Source organism: Saimiri boliviensis, chromosome 14 (assembly GCF_048565385.1).
Source record: "Saimiri boliviensis isolate mSaiBol1 chromosome 14, mSaiBol1.pri, whole genome shotgun sequence".
Taxonomy (NCBI): domain Eukaryota; kingdom Metazoa; phylum Chordata; class Mammalia; order Primates; family Cebidae; genus Saimiri; species Saimiri boliviensis.
This window is the reverse complement of record NC_133462.1, coordinates 22,294,259-22,311,685: the sequence shown is the minus strand read 5'-3', so window position 1 is coordinate 22,311,685 and position 17,427 is coordinate 22,294,259. Positions and strand designations below refer to the sequence as shown.

At 46.1% G+C, this 17,427-nt stretch overlaps 2 protein-coding genes, 1 long non-coding RNA gene and 1 other non-coding gene across 5 annotated transcripts in view; 3 read left to right on the top strand and 1 right to left on the bottom strand.

The window, feature by feature from the left end:
* The window catches only part of GPATCH1 (G-patch domain containing 1), a 51,306-nt gene extending 38,338 nt beyond the window's left edge, over positions 1–12,968 (top strand). For both annotated transcript variants that reach the window (XM_003937317.3, XM_074386587.1), the window contains exons 16-20: positions 782–998; positions 3,062–3,169; positions 8,450–8,547; positions 9,949–10,091; positions 12,695–12,968. In XM_003937317.3, coding sequence (XP_003937366.1) covers positions 782–998; positions 3,062–3,169; positions 8,450–8,547; positions 9,949–10,091; positions 12,695–12,725 — 597 coding nt within the window. In that variant the 3' untranslated portion in view covers positions 12,726–12,968. The remainder of the gene's footprint in view (positions 1–781; positions 999–3,061; positions 3,170–8,449; positions 8,548–9,948; positions 10,092–12,694) is intronic.
* The window catches only part of LOC104652818 (uncharacterized), a 54,021-nt gene that overhangs the window by 2,999 nt on the left and 33,595 nt on the right, over positions 1–17,427 (bottom strand). Inside the window, exon 5 of the long non-coding RNA XR_012513879.1 lies at positions 9,491–9,578. This is a non-coding gene — a long non-coding RNA (uncharacterized LOC104652818). The remainder of the gene's footprint in view (positions 1–9,490; positions 9,579–17,427) is intronic.
* LOC120362934 (U4 spliceosomal RNA) lies at positions 3,872–4,010 on the top strand. The gene has a single exon (XR_005578719.1). It is a non-coding gene; the product is annotated as a U4 spliceosomal RNA (small nuclear RNA).
* WDR88 (WD repeat domain 88) overlaps positions 14,622–17,427 on the top strand; it is a 34,032-nt gene continuing 31,226 nt past the window's right edge. The window contains exon 1 of the mRNA XM_003937318.3: positions 14,622–14,959. Within this exon, the coding sequence (XP_003937367.2) occupies positions 14,678–14,959 (282 nt within the window). The 5' untranslated portion in view covers positions 14,622–14,677. The remainder of the gene's footprint in view (positions 14,960–17,427) is intronic.

Sequence of the window (17,427 nt, the reverse complement as noted above, 5' to 3'; positions counted from 1 at the left end):
ATTGTCTTCAGGCTGTGCAGGTGGCTCACATCTATAATCTCAGCACTTTGGAAGGCTGAGGCAGGAGGCTTGTTTGAGGCTAGGAGTTTGAGACTACCCTGAGCAACATAGTGAGAGCCTATCTTTACAAAAAGTTAAAAAACTAGTTGGATGTGGTGGCATGCACCTGTGGTCCCAGCTACTCAGGGGGCTGGAGTGGGACGATCACTTGAGCCCAGGAAGTCAACACTGCAATGAGCTATGATTGCAGCATTGCTCTCCAGCCTGGGTGACAGAGTGATACCCTGCCTCAATAAAAACCCAAAAACAAATTATTATTCCTCTTTACATAATGAGGTGATTTCTCCCCTACCTGCTTTCAAGATTTTTACTTGGTCTTTGGATTTTAGCTGTTTGATTATGATGTGTCTGGGTGTGAATTCTTTTGAGTTTATTTTGTTGGGGTTTGCTAAATTGCCTGAATCTGAGTTTGGAAACAGAAGAGAGGCACAGTGCTCTATTGCATTTTTGGGGATCCTTTGCAGTTCTGATTAATGACCAGTCCATGCGAAATTTCAGCTGCTTTGACCTCATCAGCACATTCCACAGTTGTTGACTCAGAAACACCACAAAAATAAAAGCTATGTGAGTGATCACTGTTTAGTTGGGTGGTGTGTGGCTATGGATACCCAAGTACATGAGCATAAACATAGATATGTGTGTTTGGGAGTGTATTCTAGAATGTCTCCTCCCTTTTACCCTTGCGTCTGTATCCCTGACTCTTATTTTACTGTTAATACAGACAGTCAACAAAGGTGTGGACACACAGGTTGAAGGAGAAGGAAGCCGCCCATCCATGGACTTATTCAGGGCCATCTTTGCCAGCTCCTCAGATGAAAAGTCCTCATCCTCTGAGGATGAGCAAGGTGACAGCGAGGATGATCAGGCGGGCTCCGGGGAAGCCAACTTCCAAAGCTCCCAAGACACTGACATGGGGGAAACATCATCTGTGGTTCACGGTATGTCAGTATTTCAGACTCAGGGATTTAAAGGAGAAGACGATGCTCTAGGACAGCTGCTTCTTTGCTTACTCTGTAATCTTAAACTCAAATCATTAGCAATCAGTGATATGTAAACTTTTATATATATATATATTATTGGTTTGTTTGTTTGTTTTCCTTGAAACAGGGTCGTGCTCTGTTCCCATGCTGGAGTATAGTGGCTCAGTCTTTGGCTCACTGAGCCTCCACCTCCTGGGTGGAGGCTGGGCTCAAGCAGTCCTCCCACTTCAGCCTCTTGAACAGCTGGAACTACAGGCATGTGCCACCATGCCTGGCTAATTTTTGTATTTTTAGCAGAGATGGGGTTTTGCTATGTTGCCCAGGCTGCTGTCGAACTCTGTTGAGGAGACTAGTGTAGGAGACTCCATCTCAAAAAAAAAAAAAAAAAAAAAAAAGGCTGGTGGCTCACGCCTGTAATCCCAACACTTTGGGAGGCCAAGGTGGGCAGATCACCTGAGGTCGGGACTTCGAGACCAGCTTGACCAACATGGAGAAACCCCATCTCTACTAAAAATACAAAATTAGTTGGCATGGTGGCACATGCCTGTAATCCCAGCACTTTGGGAGGCTGAGGCAAGTGGATCACTTGAGGTGAGGAGTTCAAGACCAGCCTGGCCAACATGGTGAAACCTCGGCTCTAAAAAAAATACAAAAATTAGCCAGATGTGGTGGTGCATGCCTGTAATTCGAGCTACTCAGGAGGCAGAAGCAGAACTGCTTGCGCCCAGGAGGCTGTGGCTGCTATGAGCCAAGATGGTGCCACTGCACTCCAGCCTGAGACGGAGTCTTGGTCTGTCACCCATGCTGGAATGCATTGGTGTGATCTCGGCTCACTGATATCTAGTGAGAAATAAGGCACAGTGGCTCATCCCTGTAATCCAGCATTTTGGAAGGCTGAGGTGGGAGGATCACTTAAACCCAGGAGTTCAAGAGCAACCTGGGCAACATTTCAAGGACCCATCTCTACAAAAAGTAATAAAATAAAAATATATATAGTTTCTTCTTAGGTGATTACAAATACCAGCCTGTTTTCTTTTTCTGTGGGGAAAAAACCCTGTATTTTTTATTATAAAGTCATCTGTACTTAATTTTAAAAGGTTAGAGAAATGTGGAAAGCTTGAATCTCTTGTAATTCCACTTCGCAGAAATAACTACTGTGGCTTTTTTTTTTTTTTTTTGAGACAGAGTCTTACTCTGTCACCCAGGCTGGAGTGCAATGGCGCAATCTCAGCTCACTGCAATCTCTGCCTCCTGGGTTCAAGCGATTCTCCTGCCTCACCCTCCCGAGTAGCTAGGATTATAGGCGTGCACCACCACGCCTAGCTAATTTTTGTATTTTTGGTAAAGACAGGGTTTCACCATATTGGCCAGGCTGGTCTCAAACTCCAGGCCTCAAGTGAATCCACCTGAGGTGGCCTTGCAAAGTGCTGGGATTATAGGCATGAGCCACCATGCCTGGCCAAAAATAACCACTGTAAACACTTTGATATGTAGTTTTCTAGACTTTTAAAATTTTTATATGTCTTCTATCTGAAAATATAGTAATCTGTTTAAAAAAAACATTATCAACGTGAATATGATCATTTATCTTCAAGGTTTTTCTTTGATAATTTATTTTGAGTGAAACTCATCTCCCACAGTTCTCTGGGATGGGACATAGTCTTACATTCCTGATGGTTTTTAAGCTTTTTCCTTCTCAGATGACCCTTCCTTGGAGACACATTTTCACCCTTCAGGTCTTAGGGGAGCTAGGCAATGTGCCCGCAAGCACACTTGCCATCCTGTACCTTAGCTCTTTGTACCCTTGGTCACAGGCACCCTCATGTGACTGACTTCCAGCTCCGGAGTCTGCAAGGGCAGCACTGGGGTCTGTGTGTTTGTTCACTGCTGCATCCTTAGCACCTGGCAGATGTGAAGTGGTGTGGGCAAGCACATGTTATCTGGTGGCAATAGACATGAATGAAAGACAGAGACACTAACATGGGGCAGACGAATAATGTGAACACCCTGCTGTTTTTCAGCTCTTGTGCCAGCACCCCAGGAGCCGCCACCTTCCTTCTCGATACAAAAGATGCAGATAGATGAAAGAGAAGAGTTCGGCCCTCGGCTGCCTCCTGTCTTCTGCCCCAGTGAGTGCAGAGCTCTTTGGTTCATCTGTTTTTATCAGTGTGTGACTGCCCTGAGATGGGGCAGCGTGACTTACAGCCGACCGGACATTATGTGCTCGCTTCTGGTTTATGTGTTTTATGGTGATGTTTTAAACCCGTTGTCTCCACCTAGTGCCTGAAATGATAGTTGTTCCTGTAAAGCTTCAGAGACCTCCAAACTTCATTTCCTTACCTGCCACTTGTTTACAGGAGGGTCCTAAGTATCTTAAGTTATGTTATAGAAATATAAGTTTCTTGGCCGGGCGCAGTGGCTCACGCCCCTAATCCCAGCAGCTTGGGAGGCCAAGGTAGATGGATCACCTGAGGTCAGGAGTTTGAGATCAGCCTGGCCAGTGTGGCAAAACCCCATCTCTACTAAAAATACAAAAACTAAGGCCGGGTGCGGTGGCTCATGCCTGTAATCCCAGCACTTTGGGAGGCTGAGGTGAGTGGATTACAAGGTCAGGAGTTCAAGACCAGCCTGGCCAAGATGGTGAAATCCTGTCTCTACTAAAAATACAAAAAATTAGCAGGGTGTGATGGTGGGCTGTAATCCCAGCTATTCTGGAGGCTTAGGCCAAGAATTGCTTGAACCCAGGAGGCGGAGGCTGCAGTGAGCTGAGATTTCACTACTGCATTCTAGCCTGGGTGACAGAGTGAGACTCCATCTCAAAAAGAAAAATTAGCTTTGCATAGTGGCAGTATCGTAGCCAATGAGGTTTATCTGAGGCACAATTATTGCTAATTGAAAACTTTTCCCAATACCCTGCCATGAAGACTTGCAATATAGTCAGCTTGGGCAATTTTTGACAGTCTCTGGAGACTGAATATTAAAAAATTAAAAAAAAAAAATTCACTGGACATGTTTGCACACATGTCTGTAATCCCAGCTACTCAGGAGGCTGAGGCAGGAGAATCGCTTGAACCCTGGGGGGCAGAGGTTGCAGTGAGCTGAGATTGCACCATTGCACTCTAGCCTAGGCGACAGAGCAAGACTCCGTCTCAAAAAAAGAAAAAAAAAAAAAAAAAAAGACCAGGTGCTGTGGCTCACACTTGTTATTCCAGCACTTTGGGAGGCTGAGGCAGGCAGATCGCTTGAACCCAGGAATTTGAGACCTGCCTGGGTGACACAGATAAAAAATAAATACACAGGTGTATAAAAAATAAATAAAGGAAAAAAGATAATAAAGAAATTTTTTTAAATTGCATACAAAGATGGGACGGGAATTGCAAGGAGAAGAGTATTTATGACTCTTATTTATTTAAAAATTTTAATTTCTTAATTGATTTTTCAGCGAGGGTCTCATTCTGTCACCTAGGCTGTCATAGCTCACTGCAGCCTTGGACTTCTGGGCTCAAGTAATCCACTGACCTCAACCTCCCAGCCACTATAGCCAGCCAGGCTTCCTGTTTACTTTAGCTAATGTAGCAAATAAAATAAAATAGTCCTTTTAGAAGTAAATACACTCCATCCCCAATTCTGTTCCCCAAATATCTGTCAGCAACTTCTATTAAGCGCCATCTTAAACTGGCATCTCAGGTTAAAACATTTAGACTGGTTTATTATTTTTTTGAGGGCTGGGTTAATAAACATCTGTAACATGGCTCAGATCTATAAATAACACGTAAATTCCATTATTCACTTTATAATTTTCCATGGTGCCCATATGTGAATATTGGTTTGGTTAGCAAACTGCTTTCAAAGACAGGATAAAAAAACAGAAAAAAAAAGTATGAAGTTTTGACAAGTTGCAGTGAATGTATTTATTTTATTTTTGAGCCAGAGTCTTGCTCTGTCACCCAGGCTGGAGTGCAGTGGTGTGATCTTGGCTAACTGCAACCTTCGATTCCCAGGTTCAAGCGATTCTCCTGCCTCAGCCTCTGAGTGGCTGGGACTACAGGCACGTGCCACCATGCCTGGCTAATTTTTTTGTATTTTTGGTAGAGATGGGGTTTCACCATGTTAACCAGGATGGTCTCCATCTTCCGACCTCATGATCTGCCTGCCTCCAGAAGTGCTGGGATTACAGGTGTGAGCCACTGTGACCGGCTGAATGTATTTCTTATTTGCTACAGTTGTTCATCATGTTTGTTTTATTTTGTTTTGTTTTGAGACAGGGTCTCACTCTCTCACCCAGTCTGGAGTGCAGTGGCACAATCTCGGCTCACTGCAACCTCCACCTCCTGCATTCAGGTGATTCTTCTGCCTCAGCCTCCAGAGTAACTGGGATTACAGGTGCCAGGCTAATTTTTTGTATTTTTAGTAGAAATGGGGTTTTGCCATGTTGGTCAGGCTGGTTTGGAACTCCTGACCTTAAGTGATCTGCCTGCCTCAGCCCTCCAAAGTGCTGGGATTATAGGCATGAGCTACTGTGGCCTAGCTGTTCAGCTCTTTAGTTTCAAATAGGTGTCAGCACTTGAAAGCCAAGTCTTTTATGTCTGTTTCCCATAATGTCTTTGATACCCTTGTTAACAGTAACTTAATTTGGTCTCTGGGTTATTTAGGGAAATTATTTTTCAAAAACTAATGTTAAAAAAAGGTTTGGGCTGAGTGTGGTGGCTCATGCCTATAATCTTAGCACTCTGGAAGGCTGAGGCGGGAAGATTGCTTGAGTCCAGGAGTTTGAGGCCAGTCTGGGCAATATAGAGAGACCATATCTTTTTTTTTTAATTAATTTATTTTTTAATGTTTTTATTATTACTTATACTATTTTTTTTTTTTTTTTTTTTTGAGATGGAGTCTCACTCTGTTGCCCAGGCTGGACAGTGGCACGATCTCGGCTCACTGCAACCTCCGCCTCTCAGGTTCAAGTGATCCTCCTCCCTCATCCCCTCTGGTAGCTGGGATTACAGACATGTGCCACCATGCCTGGCTAGTTTCTGTATTTTTAGTAGAGATGGGGTTTCACTATGTTGGCCAAGCTGGTCTCGAACTCCTGACCTCAGGTGATTCACCTGCCTTAGCCTCCCAAACTGCTGAGATTACAGGCGTGAGCCACCATGCCTGGCCCTTATTATACTTTTAAGTTCTGAGATACATGTGCAGAATGTGCAGGTTTGTTACATAAGTATACACGTGCCATGGTGGTTTGCTGCAGCCATCAACCTGTCATCTACATTAGGCATTTCTCCTAATGTGAGATTACATCTCTTTAAAAAAAAAAAGTAAAGAAAAAAAAATTAGCCTGGTGTGGTGGTGCATGCCTGTAGTCCCAGCTACTCAAAAGGCTGAAGTGGGAGGCTCATGTGAACCCAGGAGGTTGAGGCTGCAGTGAGCTATGATCCTACTGTAGCAGTCCAGCCTGGGTGACAGAGCAAGATGCTGTCTCAAAATAAATAAATAAATAAATTGCTGGGCACGGTGGCTCAAGCCTGTAATCCCAGCACTTTGGGAGGCTAAGGCAGGTGGATCACGAGGTCAAGAGATCGAGACCATCCTGGTCAACATGGTGAAACCCCGTCTCTACTAAAAATACAAAAAGTTAGCTGGGCATGGTGGCACGTGCCTGTAATCCCAGCTACTCAGGAGGCTGAGGCAGGAGAATTGCCTGAACCCGGGAGGCGGAGGTTGCAGTGAGCCAAGATTGCGCCATTGCACTCCAGCCTGGGTAACAAGAGCAAAACTCCGTTTTAAATAAATAAATAAATAAATAAATAAAATAAAAGAATTTTGGGAAAAAAGCAACAACAACAGTAGTTTTGGGAGGTCGAATTTGGAAAAATCTGGTTGGGCATGGTAGCTCACCTGTAATCCCAGCACTTTGGGAGGCTGAGGTTGGAGGATCCTTTGAGTCCAAAAGTTCAATACTAGCCTGGGCAACATAGGGAGACCCTCATTTCCACAAAAAAATTAAAAAATTAGCTAGGTGGGGTGATACTTCCCTGTAGTCCCAGCTACTTGGGAAGCTGAGGTGGGAGGATCATGTGAACCCAGGTCAAGGCTATAATGAGTTGTGACTGCACCATTGCACACCAGTTTGGGTGACAGAATGAAACCCTGTCTCAAAAAAAACAAAGAAAAAGAAATAGGACTACAAAGTTGTAGGCATCTGTTAAATGAAATTGGAAAATACTCATCCTTATGAAACATCTTGAAACTTTTTTTTTTTTTTGAGATGGGAGTCTTGCTCTGTCACCCAGGCTGGAGTGTGGCACAATCTTGGCTCACTGCAACCTCTGCCTCCTAGGTTCAAGCAACTCTCCTGCCTCAGCCTCCTGAGTAGCGAGGATTACAGATGCATGCTACCAACCATGCCCGGCTAATTTTTGTATTTTTAGTAAAGTTGGGGTTTCACCATGTTGGCCAGGCTGGTTTTGAACTCCTGACCTCAAGTGATCTGCCTGCCTCAGCCTCCCAAAGTGCTGGGATTATAGGCGTGAGCCACTGCTCCTGGCCAAAACTTCTCTTTAGGTGAAAAAAATCGATTAATGACTTTCACTACTTCTACTATTGTGAATTTTTGTTGGTTTGGTTACCTGGAAGTTAATGACCTATGAAAACATTTTGGTCTCAATTTGGAGATGGAGAATTGAGGCATATGCAAATTCTTTAATTACTTGGTCTTGAACTCCTGAGGTCAAGGATCCTCCTTCCTGGGCCTTCCAAAGTGTTGGGATTGCAGGTGAGAGCCACTGCTCCCAGCCCATTATGTTGTTTTGATGGTGGTTTTCAGTGTTTCCACTTATAAGACAAATTATTGTAAAATACGTTTCTGTAGAGAGAGGATGATAAAAGATCATCTGACATTTAGTTGCCAGATTCTGAGCTTTGGGGGATGTGGCCCTGTCTAGACTAGTCTGTGTCCCAAAAAAGACTGGGATTCTTAATTTCTCATTTTATAGTTGGGAAAACTATGCCTGGGAGAGGTTAGGTGATATGCTGAAGGTCACAGTACCGGCAGCGGAGCTGAGTTCCAATTCCAGTCTGTTTCTGAGCTTATCTGATGATGTTGAATTACAAAAGGCTTGTGGGCTTTCTGGTCTGATTTTATCTGCATCTGGCAGCTGGGGTCATGGCAGGATACTGACTGGATCACACAGGTCTTTGCTGAGGTCTCTGGCAGCTTTCTAAATACAGCTCTGCAAGGTGGTGTGCTAATCTGTTTATCAGTGAGGCAGAAGCTAATCTGAGGGCAGGAGTCCTTCCTCCGTTAAACATTGCAACTACACCAGACACCTGATTCAGTCATTCAGGAGCTTAGTTTTGGACAGTCTTTGTTTTCAACCTATATAGGTCCTGCGTTTATTACCTTTGTGTTTCAGATGCCCGTCAGACCCTTGAGGTTCCTCAAAAAGAGAAACATAAAAAGAACAAAGACAAGCACAAGGTCAAGAAAGAGCATAGGCGGAAGAAAGAGAAGGTGAGAGACTTCTGCGTGCCTGGGATCAGTGTGGCATGGGACCAGTCGGTCAGCCCCCCAGAGTGTCATATACCGCAACTGAAGAGCGGATCTTGTGGCTAAGTCAGTTCTATCTGAGCCTTCACAGAAATGTCCACAGTGAATGCAAACCCTTGATTTTTCAGAAACATTTTCTTTTGCACTTAAAAAAAAAAAAAAAAATTTAAGACAGAGTCTCACTCTGTTGCCCAGGCTGGAGTGCAGCAGCTTGATCTCGGCTCCTGCAACCTCCGCCTCCAGGGTTCAAGTGATTCTCCTGCCTCAGCCTCCCAAGCAGCTGGGAGTATAGGCATGCATCACTATGCCCAGCTAAGTTTTTGTATTTTTAGTAGAGACCGGGTTTCACCATGTTGGCCAAGCTAGTTTTAAACTCCTGACCTCAAGTGATCTACCCACCTTGGCCTCCCAAAGTGCTGGGATTATAGGCTCGAGCCACCGTGTCTGGCCCTTAAAAAAACTTTTTTTCTGAACATTAAAAAGTAGAAAAAAGGGCATTTAAGGATTTTAGAGCAATAGGTGAGTATTAAATAATAAAACTACTTCTTATTTATTGAAGGTATTATTTTCAGCATTTCTCAACTACTTTGCTTTTACTACAATTTGAGGTTTTAGTCCATCACTTGCCACTTGAAGTAAAAGAAGTTGAATAGAAGGCAGGCGTGTGCTTTCACTGTTGACGTCTCTTATTTCATCATCCATGTCTTCTTTTGGGTTTTAATTAGGTTAATGTTCTTGTTGGGTACCCAAAGTAGTCAGGGCTAGCAGCTGAAGAAACTGGAAACAGTTTCATCACTGGCTACAGAAGGAAGCACTCCCATGTGTGGAGGATGACAGGCATTCCCTCCTAGCGAAAGGAAGAAAATGTGTGCTGACAGGCCCGAAAACGAAATCCGTTTGTCCTTACCAGTGTATCTGCTGTTTGGTGACCTGCCAGTTTCTTCCTTGTGGTCTTCCCGGGTGCCTGTCATCCTGACATGAAGTTTCCCAGAGGCCTGACAAAATAAACAAGTAGGGTTCACTGGAGGCGGCACAGGTCCCCACGCATAAGATGTGTGGTGTCGTGTCTTACGGCACCAAGTGTTACAATGGGTCTCGTCTGCGCCTTCTTGGTTCCACAGTGTCTGTTGCTGGAGAGGCAGCCGGGTCAGGGTGCACAGTTGAGAGGGGCACAGCTGTCTGCCCTGTGCTGTCTTGTTAGGCTATCACTGTCACTCTAAATGAGGTTTAAACATTTTTTTTGAACGACTCTACCCCTGTAGCCTTGTTAACCTTTCTGTGTATTGAATTAAGGAGGAAAAAATACATTTGTTTCCCCTTGCCATTGTTTTTTTGTTTGTTTTTTGTTTTTTGTTTTTTTAACAGAAAAAGAAACACAGGAAGCACAAACACAAAGGCAAGCAAAAGAGTAAAAAACTGGAGAAAAGTAGTAGCTCCGAGAGTTCCGACAGCAGCGACAGTCAGAGTGAGGAAACTGCAGACGTGTCACCCCAGGAGCTGCTGAGACGGTGGGCAGTGGGAGATGGAGGTTTTTCAGAAACTTTTAGAGGCTTACTGAGTGCCTGATGTATTTGCTTAGAGGCAGATGTCAGAAACGAGAAATTGGTAGGCAGGGCACAGTGGCTTACCTATAATCCCAGCACTTTGGGAGGCTGAGGCTGGAGGATCACTTGAGCCCAGAAGTTGGAGGTTGCAGTGAGCCATGATGGCACCTCTGCACTCCAGCTTGGGTGACAGAGCAAGACCCTCTCCCTAAAAGAAAAAAAAAAATGTATATATTAACTAGGTTTTTAAAAAAGTTTTGCCGGGCACGGTGGCTCAAGCCTGTAATCCCAGCACTTTGGGAGGCTGAGGCAGGTGGATCACGAGGTCAAGAGATCGAGACCATCCTGGTCAACATGGTGAAACCCCGTCTCTACTAAAAATACAAAAAAGTAGCTGGGCATGGTGGCGCGTGCCTGTAATCCCAGCTACTCAGGAGGCTGAGGCAGGAGAATTGCCTGAACCCAGGAGGCGGAGGTTGCGGTGAGCCGAGATCGTGCCATTGCACTCCAGCCTGGGTAACAAGAGCGAAACTCCGTCTCAAAACAAACAAACAAACAAACAAACAAAGTTTTAATATCTAATTATGTAAGTGATATGTGAATATATTATCATTATGAAAATTCAGACCTTACAGCTAGTGCTTAAAGAAGCCCTGAACAATTCTCCAAACCTCTACTTTTTTCACAGTAACCTCTGCCACCAGTTTCGTATGTACCTTTAAGACCTTTTTTTTGTGCAAACCACCCCCCCCACACACACACACACACTCACATACATGGACACACGTACACATTTTTTTTTTTTTTTTCAGACGGAGTCACGCTCTGTCACCCAGGCTGAAATGCAGTGGAGTTATCTTGGCTCACTGCAACATCTGCCTCCTGGGTTCAAGCAATTCTCCTGCCTCAGCCTCCCAAGTAATTAGGATTACAGGCTCCTGCCCCAACACTTGGCTAATTTTTTTTTTTTTTTTTTTTTTAAGTAGATACAGGGTTTTGTCATGTTGGCCAGGCTGGTCTTGAACTCCTGACCTCAGGTGATATACCCACCTCAGCCTCTGATGCTGGGATTACAGGTGAATCACCATGCCCGGCCTATGCACACACTTTTGTGCACATTTTAGATATAAGTAATACAATTTCATATAGCATATATTTATAGGGTATGAATTTTATTTTTTGAGACAAGAGTCTTGCTCTGTCACCCAAGCTGGAGTGCAGTGGCCTGATCACAGCTCACTGTAAACTCTGCCTGTGTGGCTCAAGGGATCCTCCTACCTCAGCCTCCAGAGTAGCTGCGAGTGTAAGTGTACACCACCGCGCCCAGCTAATTTAAAAAAAAACTTTTTTGTAGCGATGGGATCGCTTATGTTGCCCAGACTGGTCTCAAACTCCTGGCCTCAGGTGATCCTCCTGCCTCGGCCTCAGGTGGGAGCCACTGCACCAGCTTACTCTTGCCAGTTTTATCTTTATGTGAACTCTTTGAGTGTCTGGCTTATGAGCTTCCTTCAGGTGATTGTGGGTGGCAGTGATGGGCCTGTAGCCATTGCTGTGGAAGATTCCTTCTTGTGAGCATGCCACAGTGTGTTTATCTGCTTATTTTGTGGACACTGGCTTTTCTACTTTGAGGCTGTGGAACAGGGATCTGTAGCCAGTGTCACCCAGCTCTGTTTTGAATAGAGCTGCCACAAGCATTCCTATATATGAAATTGAGATTTAAGACTGATAACTTGGGGGCTGGACATGGTGGCTCATGTCTGTAATCCCCGCACTTTGGGAGGATCACTTAAGCCCAGGAGTTCGAGACCAGCTTGGGCAACACAGGGAGACCCTGTCTCTCAAAAAAAAAAAAAAAAAAAAAAAAAAAAAAGCCGTTTCAAGCTTGGGTCCTGGAGTGAATATATTTTAGTTCCTTCCCAAGGGTCATGCAATGGATGAGGTAGGTGAGTGAAACTGATATTAAAAATTGCTTGTATTCTCAAGGCTAAGTAAGACTAGGGAAAAAAGTTGCTTTTAAAAATGGTCTTGGCTGGACGCAGTGGCTCATGGCTATAATCCCAGCACTTTGGGAAGCTGAGGTAGGCAAATCGTCTGAGGTTGGGAATTCGAGACCAGCCTGATCAACATGGAGAAACCTCATCTCTACTAAAAATACAAAACTAGCCAGTCATGGTGGTGTGCACCTGTAACCCCAGCTACTTGGGAGGCTGAGGCAGGAGAATCCCTTGAACCCAGGAGGCAAAGGTTGCGGTGAGCTGAGATCGCACCGTTGTATTCCAGCTTGGGCAACAAGAGCAAAACTCTGTTTAAAAAAAAGCAAAACAAAAAAGGTCTTAATATCTTAATATGAGGTGTGGGTGAGTGAGTCTCTGTGTTTTCAGGGTAGTAGAAGCATTTTAAGAGCACAGATGAGACAGTACTTGATTGTGGGTTATCATGTGTGCATTTTATAGGTTCAGACATGCTGCTGTGATTTCGGGAGGCCTGGCATTCTCAGCTTCACAGAGCTGCTTGGTTTTTCACTTCCTAGCTAACTTTCCACTTCTCTTTTCTGTTTTCTTTTCCAGGCTGAAATGTCTTCCGCTAAGAAGGCAGTAATTGAAGGCTGCCTTGGCTTGTCCTAGAATCATTTCTCCTCCATGATGGAAGCCTAGTGATTGTTCAGTTAATGTGTTGTACAGAGTGTATTTACATGTAAATTCCTGCTGTAAAATAATTTTTAAAACCTTGACATTTCAAAGACTGCTTTGAAAGGTTGCAGAAATTGATTTCTATTTTTAATTTCAGTTAGTGTCAGAGGAAAAAATCCAGACTGAACAGTTTAATAAAGTGGAATTTTTCTATTTTCTTCTCGATTTTTAAAAAATATCCTAGGACGTTAGAAGTTAAAAGTGAAGGTTTCTCTCTGGTTTTGTGTTGAAGACAGTCTGGACTCACTGAAGGACACGTGTGTGAGAGGGGGTGGTTGTGGCCTCTCCTGCCGTTTCTTGGAAGTGAAGCTCTTTCCTCTCTGGGTGGCTGGCGCCCAGGAAGCCCCATGAGAGGAAAGAGCTAGGGCCTGACGGGTTCTCAGCCTCTCAGGGTGGATGTCACTTAAGTGTCTAAGGCAGGCAGAGAGACCAGTGGGAGACCGTGCACCCACAGCCTGGGTTACATGACCACATGCTACCTCATGTGCACCAAGGAGACTTTTTCAAAAAATAAAGTGCAGACCAGGTGTGGTGGCTCATGCCAGTAATCTTAGAACTTTGGGAGGCTGAGGCAGGAGGATCGCTTGAGCCCAAGAATTCCAGACCAGCCTGGACCACATAGAGACCCCTGTCTCTACAAAAAATAAAGTACAGAGCACTTTTACATTATGAAAGTAGCATCATAGATCACAACAATTTTAAAAGCAGAAAGAAGGAAGAGGCTGGGCGCAGTGGCCTACGCCTGTAATCCCAGCACTTTGGGAGGCCAAGGCCAGCAGATCACTTGAGGCCAGGAGTTCAAAAACAGCCTGGCCAACATGGTGAAACCTCATCTCTACTAAAAATACAAAAAAATTAGCCAGGTCTGGTGGGCACATGGCTGCAACCCCAGCTCTGTGGGAGGCTGAGGCACAAGAATCCCTTGAACCCAGGAGTGGAGGCTGCAGTGAGCTAAAATTGCGCCACTGCACTCTAGCAGCAGCCTGGGTGACACAGAGACTCGTCTCAAAAAAAAAAAAAAAAAAGAAAATCACTTTTACTATCACCCGAAGATGACACCCCTCAACATTTTGAGTAATTCCATCCAGTCCTTTTCTAGCTATGAGGCTATCTGACTGTGGTAGCATTTTGTTCTCTTACTGTTGTTGGCATTGTTGCACATAGCTCCCTCATGCTATTACCAGTTTTGTAGACCTGCCCCTAATAACTGCATCCGTCTTATTTTGTGCAGGGGCCATGTCATAACTGACTGACTTTTTCTGTTTTGACATGAAGTGGGTTGGCCAGGAGTCCTACCCAGGCACAGGAAACGTAGAAATTGCCCTGGGACAGGGAGCCAGGGAAACCCCAGGGGAGGGCTGAGGCTGGGGTGCTGGTTTTGCTCCCTCCACCTGGTTCCTCTTGTTCTCAGAACGCAAAGCCCATATACATATATATTTTTATTTGCAACGTCTGCCTCCTGGGGTCAAGCCATTCTGCCTCAGCCTCCTGCGCAGCTGGGACTACAGGCATGCGCCCCGACACCTGGCTAATTTTTTTTTTTTCAGTAGAGACGTGGTTTCACCATGTCGGCCAGGCAGGTCTCTAAAACTCCTGACTTCAGGTGATCCTCCCGTCTAAGCCTTCCAAAGTGCTGGTATTACAGGCGTGAGCCACAGCGCCCGGCTGCAAAGCCCATTTTTCTATGGGTAACCTGCGCTGCGTGGGGTGGCACCATTTTTCACTCAGCAGGCGAGCAGGCAGTGAGGTCGTGGGCCCGGGGTAGCGCGCGCCTCCGAAGGCCAGTGTGCGCATGCGGGCGCGTGGCGCCACCGTTCCCAGCCAGACCTGTGGGCGGCCACCGGCGGGCTAGGCTTCGAAATGGCCTCCCCGCCGCGGTGCTCCCGGACAGACCCAGACAAGAACTGCAAGCTGCCCCCACCCTCGGCCCCCACTGGTGGTTACTCTGCCGGTAGGCTGTCCTGGGGGGCCCTAGTGAGAACCTTAGGCTGTTTCAATCTGTCGATCCCGCAGAGGCACAGAAACGTGCAGCTGCTGGCCACTCTGGACCCCCTGGCCTCCAGGGAACCACCACCGCTGCTGCCCAAGAAGCATGAGGTACCGGAGAAATTGATCTGGGGCGACCAGGACCCTCTCTCCAAGGTCAGAACCGGCACTGCGGTGAGAGAGGAGTGGCCTGTTTTCCACACGAGGGGAAGGCGCTCATGCTGGGGGAGAACCCTGGGGAACCCAATTGGCTTCACCGGGACCCCCAGGGAGGCCCTGGGCCCATTCCCCCATCTGTGGCACATCCAGTGGGTAAAGTCAGACACAACGGAGCAGGGCCTGCTGGAGCTGCCACCCGCTGGGGAACCAGGACTCATTCCGCCAGGAGGAGGGTCTGCACGGCTATGTGCACCCTGACCCCACCCAGACCTTGGAGTCTCCGAAGGGCCACCCACAGTGATGATCCTAATTGCAGCCCAAGGGTCAGTGGCACATCTCTCCCGGTGCAGGAGACAGAGTTAGCGTCAGAAGAAACAGGAAACTCAGAATAATAATAATAATAATAATAATAATAATAATAATAATAATAAATTGGGCCAAGCAAGGTGGCTCACACCTATAATCCCAGCGCTTTGAGAGGCCCAGGTGGGAGCCCAGGAGTTTGAGACCAGCCTGGACAACATAGTGAGAGCCCATCTCTACAAAAAATAAACTTAGCCAAGCATGATGGGGTGCACCTGTGGTCCGAGCCGCTTGAAAGGCTGAGGCAGGAGGATCCCTTGAACTCAGGAGTTTGAGGCTGCAGTGAGCTATGATTGCACCACTGCACTCCAGCCTGGGCAACAGAGCGAGACTCTGTCTCCAAATTTAAAAAAAATTAAGACAAAAACCAAAAATTGACCAGGTACAGTGGCTCATGACTGTAATCTCACACTTTGGGAGGCTAAGGAGGGTAGATTACTTGAGGTCAGGATTTCGAGACCAGCTTGGCCAACATGGTGAAACCCTGTCTCTCTACTAAAAATGCAAAAACTAGCCATGCATGGTGGTGCATGCCTGTAATCCCAGCTACTCAGGAGGCTGAGGCAGGAGGATCACTTGAACCGGGAGGCGGACGTTATGGTGAGCATCTCACTCTGTCTAAAAACAAACAAAAAGCCAAGAACACAAAACAAAACAGAAGCCAATAAAGAACACTCTCAATAAGATTCTCATCATTAAATCATGCTTGGCCTTGATTTAACGCACTCACATGCAGATGTCACAGTGTGTTTTTAATAATTTCCTCGAAACCTCTGCCTGGCTTCCCAGCATGTTTAAGATGAAGTCTGGCCATCTGCCTTCTAGGCCATTTCGAATCTGGCACCTCTCCGTGTTCTCCTCCCCCATCCCCCTGTCTTGCTGATCTACAAGCAGGTCTGGCCTCAGGTCTCCTGGCAGGTCCCTGCCCCCATGGTGCTGCCCTCCTAGGGAGGCCCTCCCTGACTGCCCGTCTAAAGTAGCCGGGGCCACCATCTCCTCCGTGGCTCTTGCCATGGCCTGACATCCCCGTACTGTCCCTCGAGTGTCCTTTCGTTGCCAGCAACTGGCCCCTGGAGGTTGGGGAGTTTGCTTCTCAGTGGTTGCTGAGCTGGCCTCAGGTCCAGGCCCCATGAGGGAGGAGACTCTCTAAATTTATTTGTGGAATAGTTGAGTGAAGGCCATGCATAGAAAAACTGTTTTGTGGCTGGGTGCGGTGACTCACGCCTGTAATCCCAGCACTTTGGGAGACCGAGGGGGGCAGATCATGAGGTCAGGAGTTTGAGACCATCCTGGCAGACATGGTGAAACCCTATCTCTACTAAAATAAAAAAAAATAAAAAAAATAAAATTGCTGAACGTAGTGACACCAGACTTTAGTCCCTGCTATCAGCTACTTGGGAGGCAGAGGTAGCAGAGAGCTAGATCTCGACACTGCACTCTAGCCTGGCGACAGAGCAATACTCCAACTCAAAAAAAAAAAAAAAAAAAAAAAAACCATTTTGTTTTTGCATAAATTGCTCTGTCCTCTGCATGAGCTTTGTCAGCACCCCTGAAATGCACCCATGTGTTGGGGACTTCTCTCCGCAGCCCGTGGGACTCCTTTATCTAGTGGATCCCAAAGCACTGTGTGCAGAAAAAAAACCTGAAAGGAGGTCCCCAGAAACGCCTGCGGTGAGGGCATTGGAATGCTTTCCCACTCTTGCTGATGTTTTTCCATGACGGAGTTCTAGGTTTTTTTCCTTCTATTTTTAAAATTAAATTATATATAGTTAAAATTATTATTTAATTTTAATTTTTAAGTTTTTGTAGGGGGGGGGGGTCTTGCTCTGTTGCCCAGGCTGGTCTTTTTGTTTGTTTTTGTTTGGTTTTGTTTTGAAGACGGAGTTTCACCATGTTGGTCGGGCTGGTCTGAACTCCCAACCTCAGGTGATCCGCCCGCCTTGGCCTCCAAAGTGCTTGGATTACAGGCGTGAGCCACTACGCCTGGCCCAGGCTGGTCTTAAACTTCTGGCCTCAAGTGATCCTCCCTCCTCTGCCTCCCAAAGTGCTGGAATTGCATCCATGAGCCACTGCGCCCAGCAAATTTAATTTCAATGTTTAAC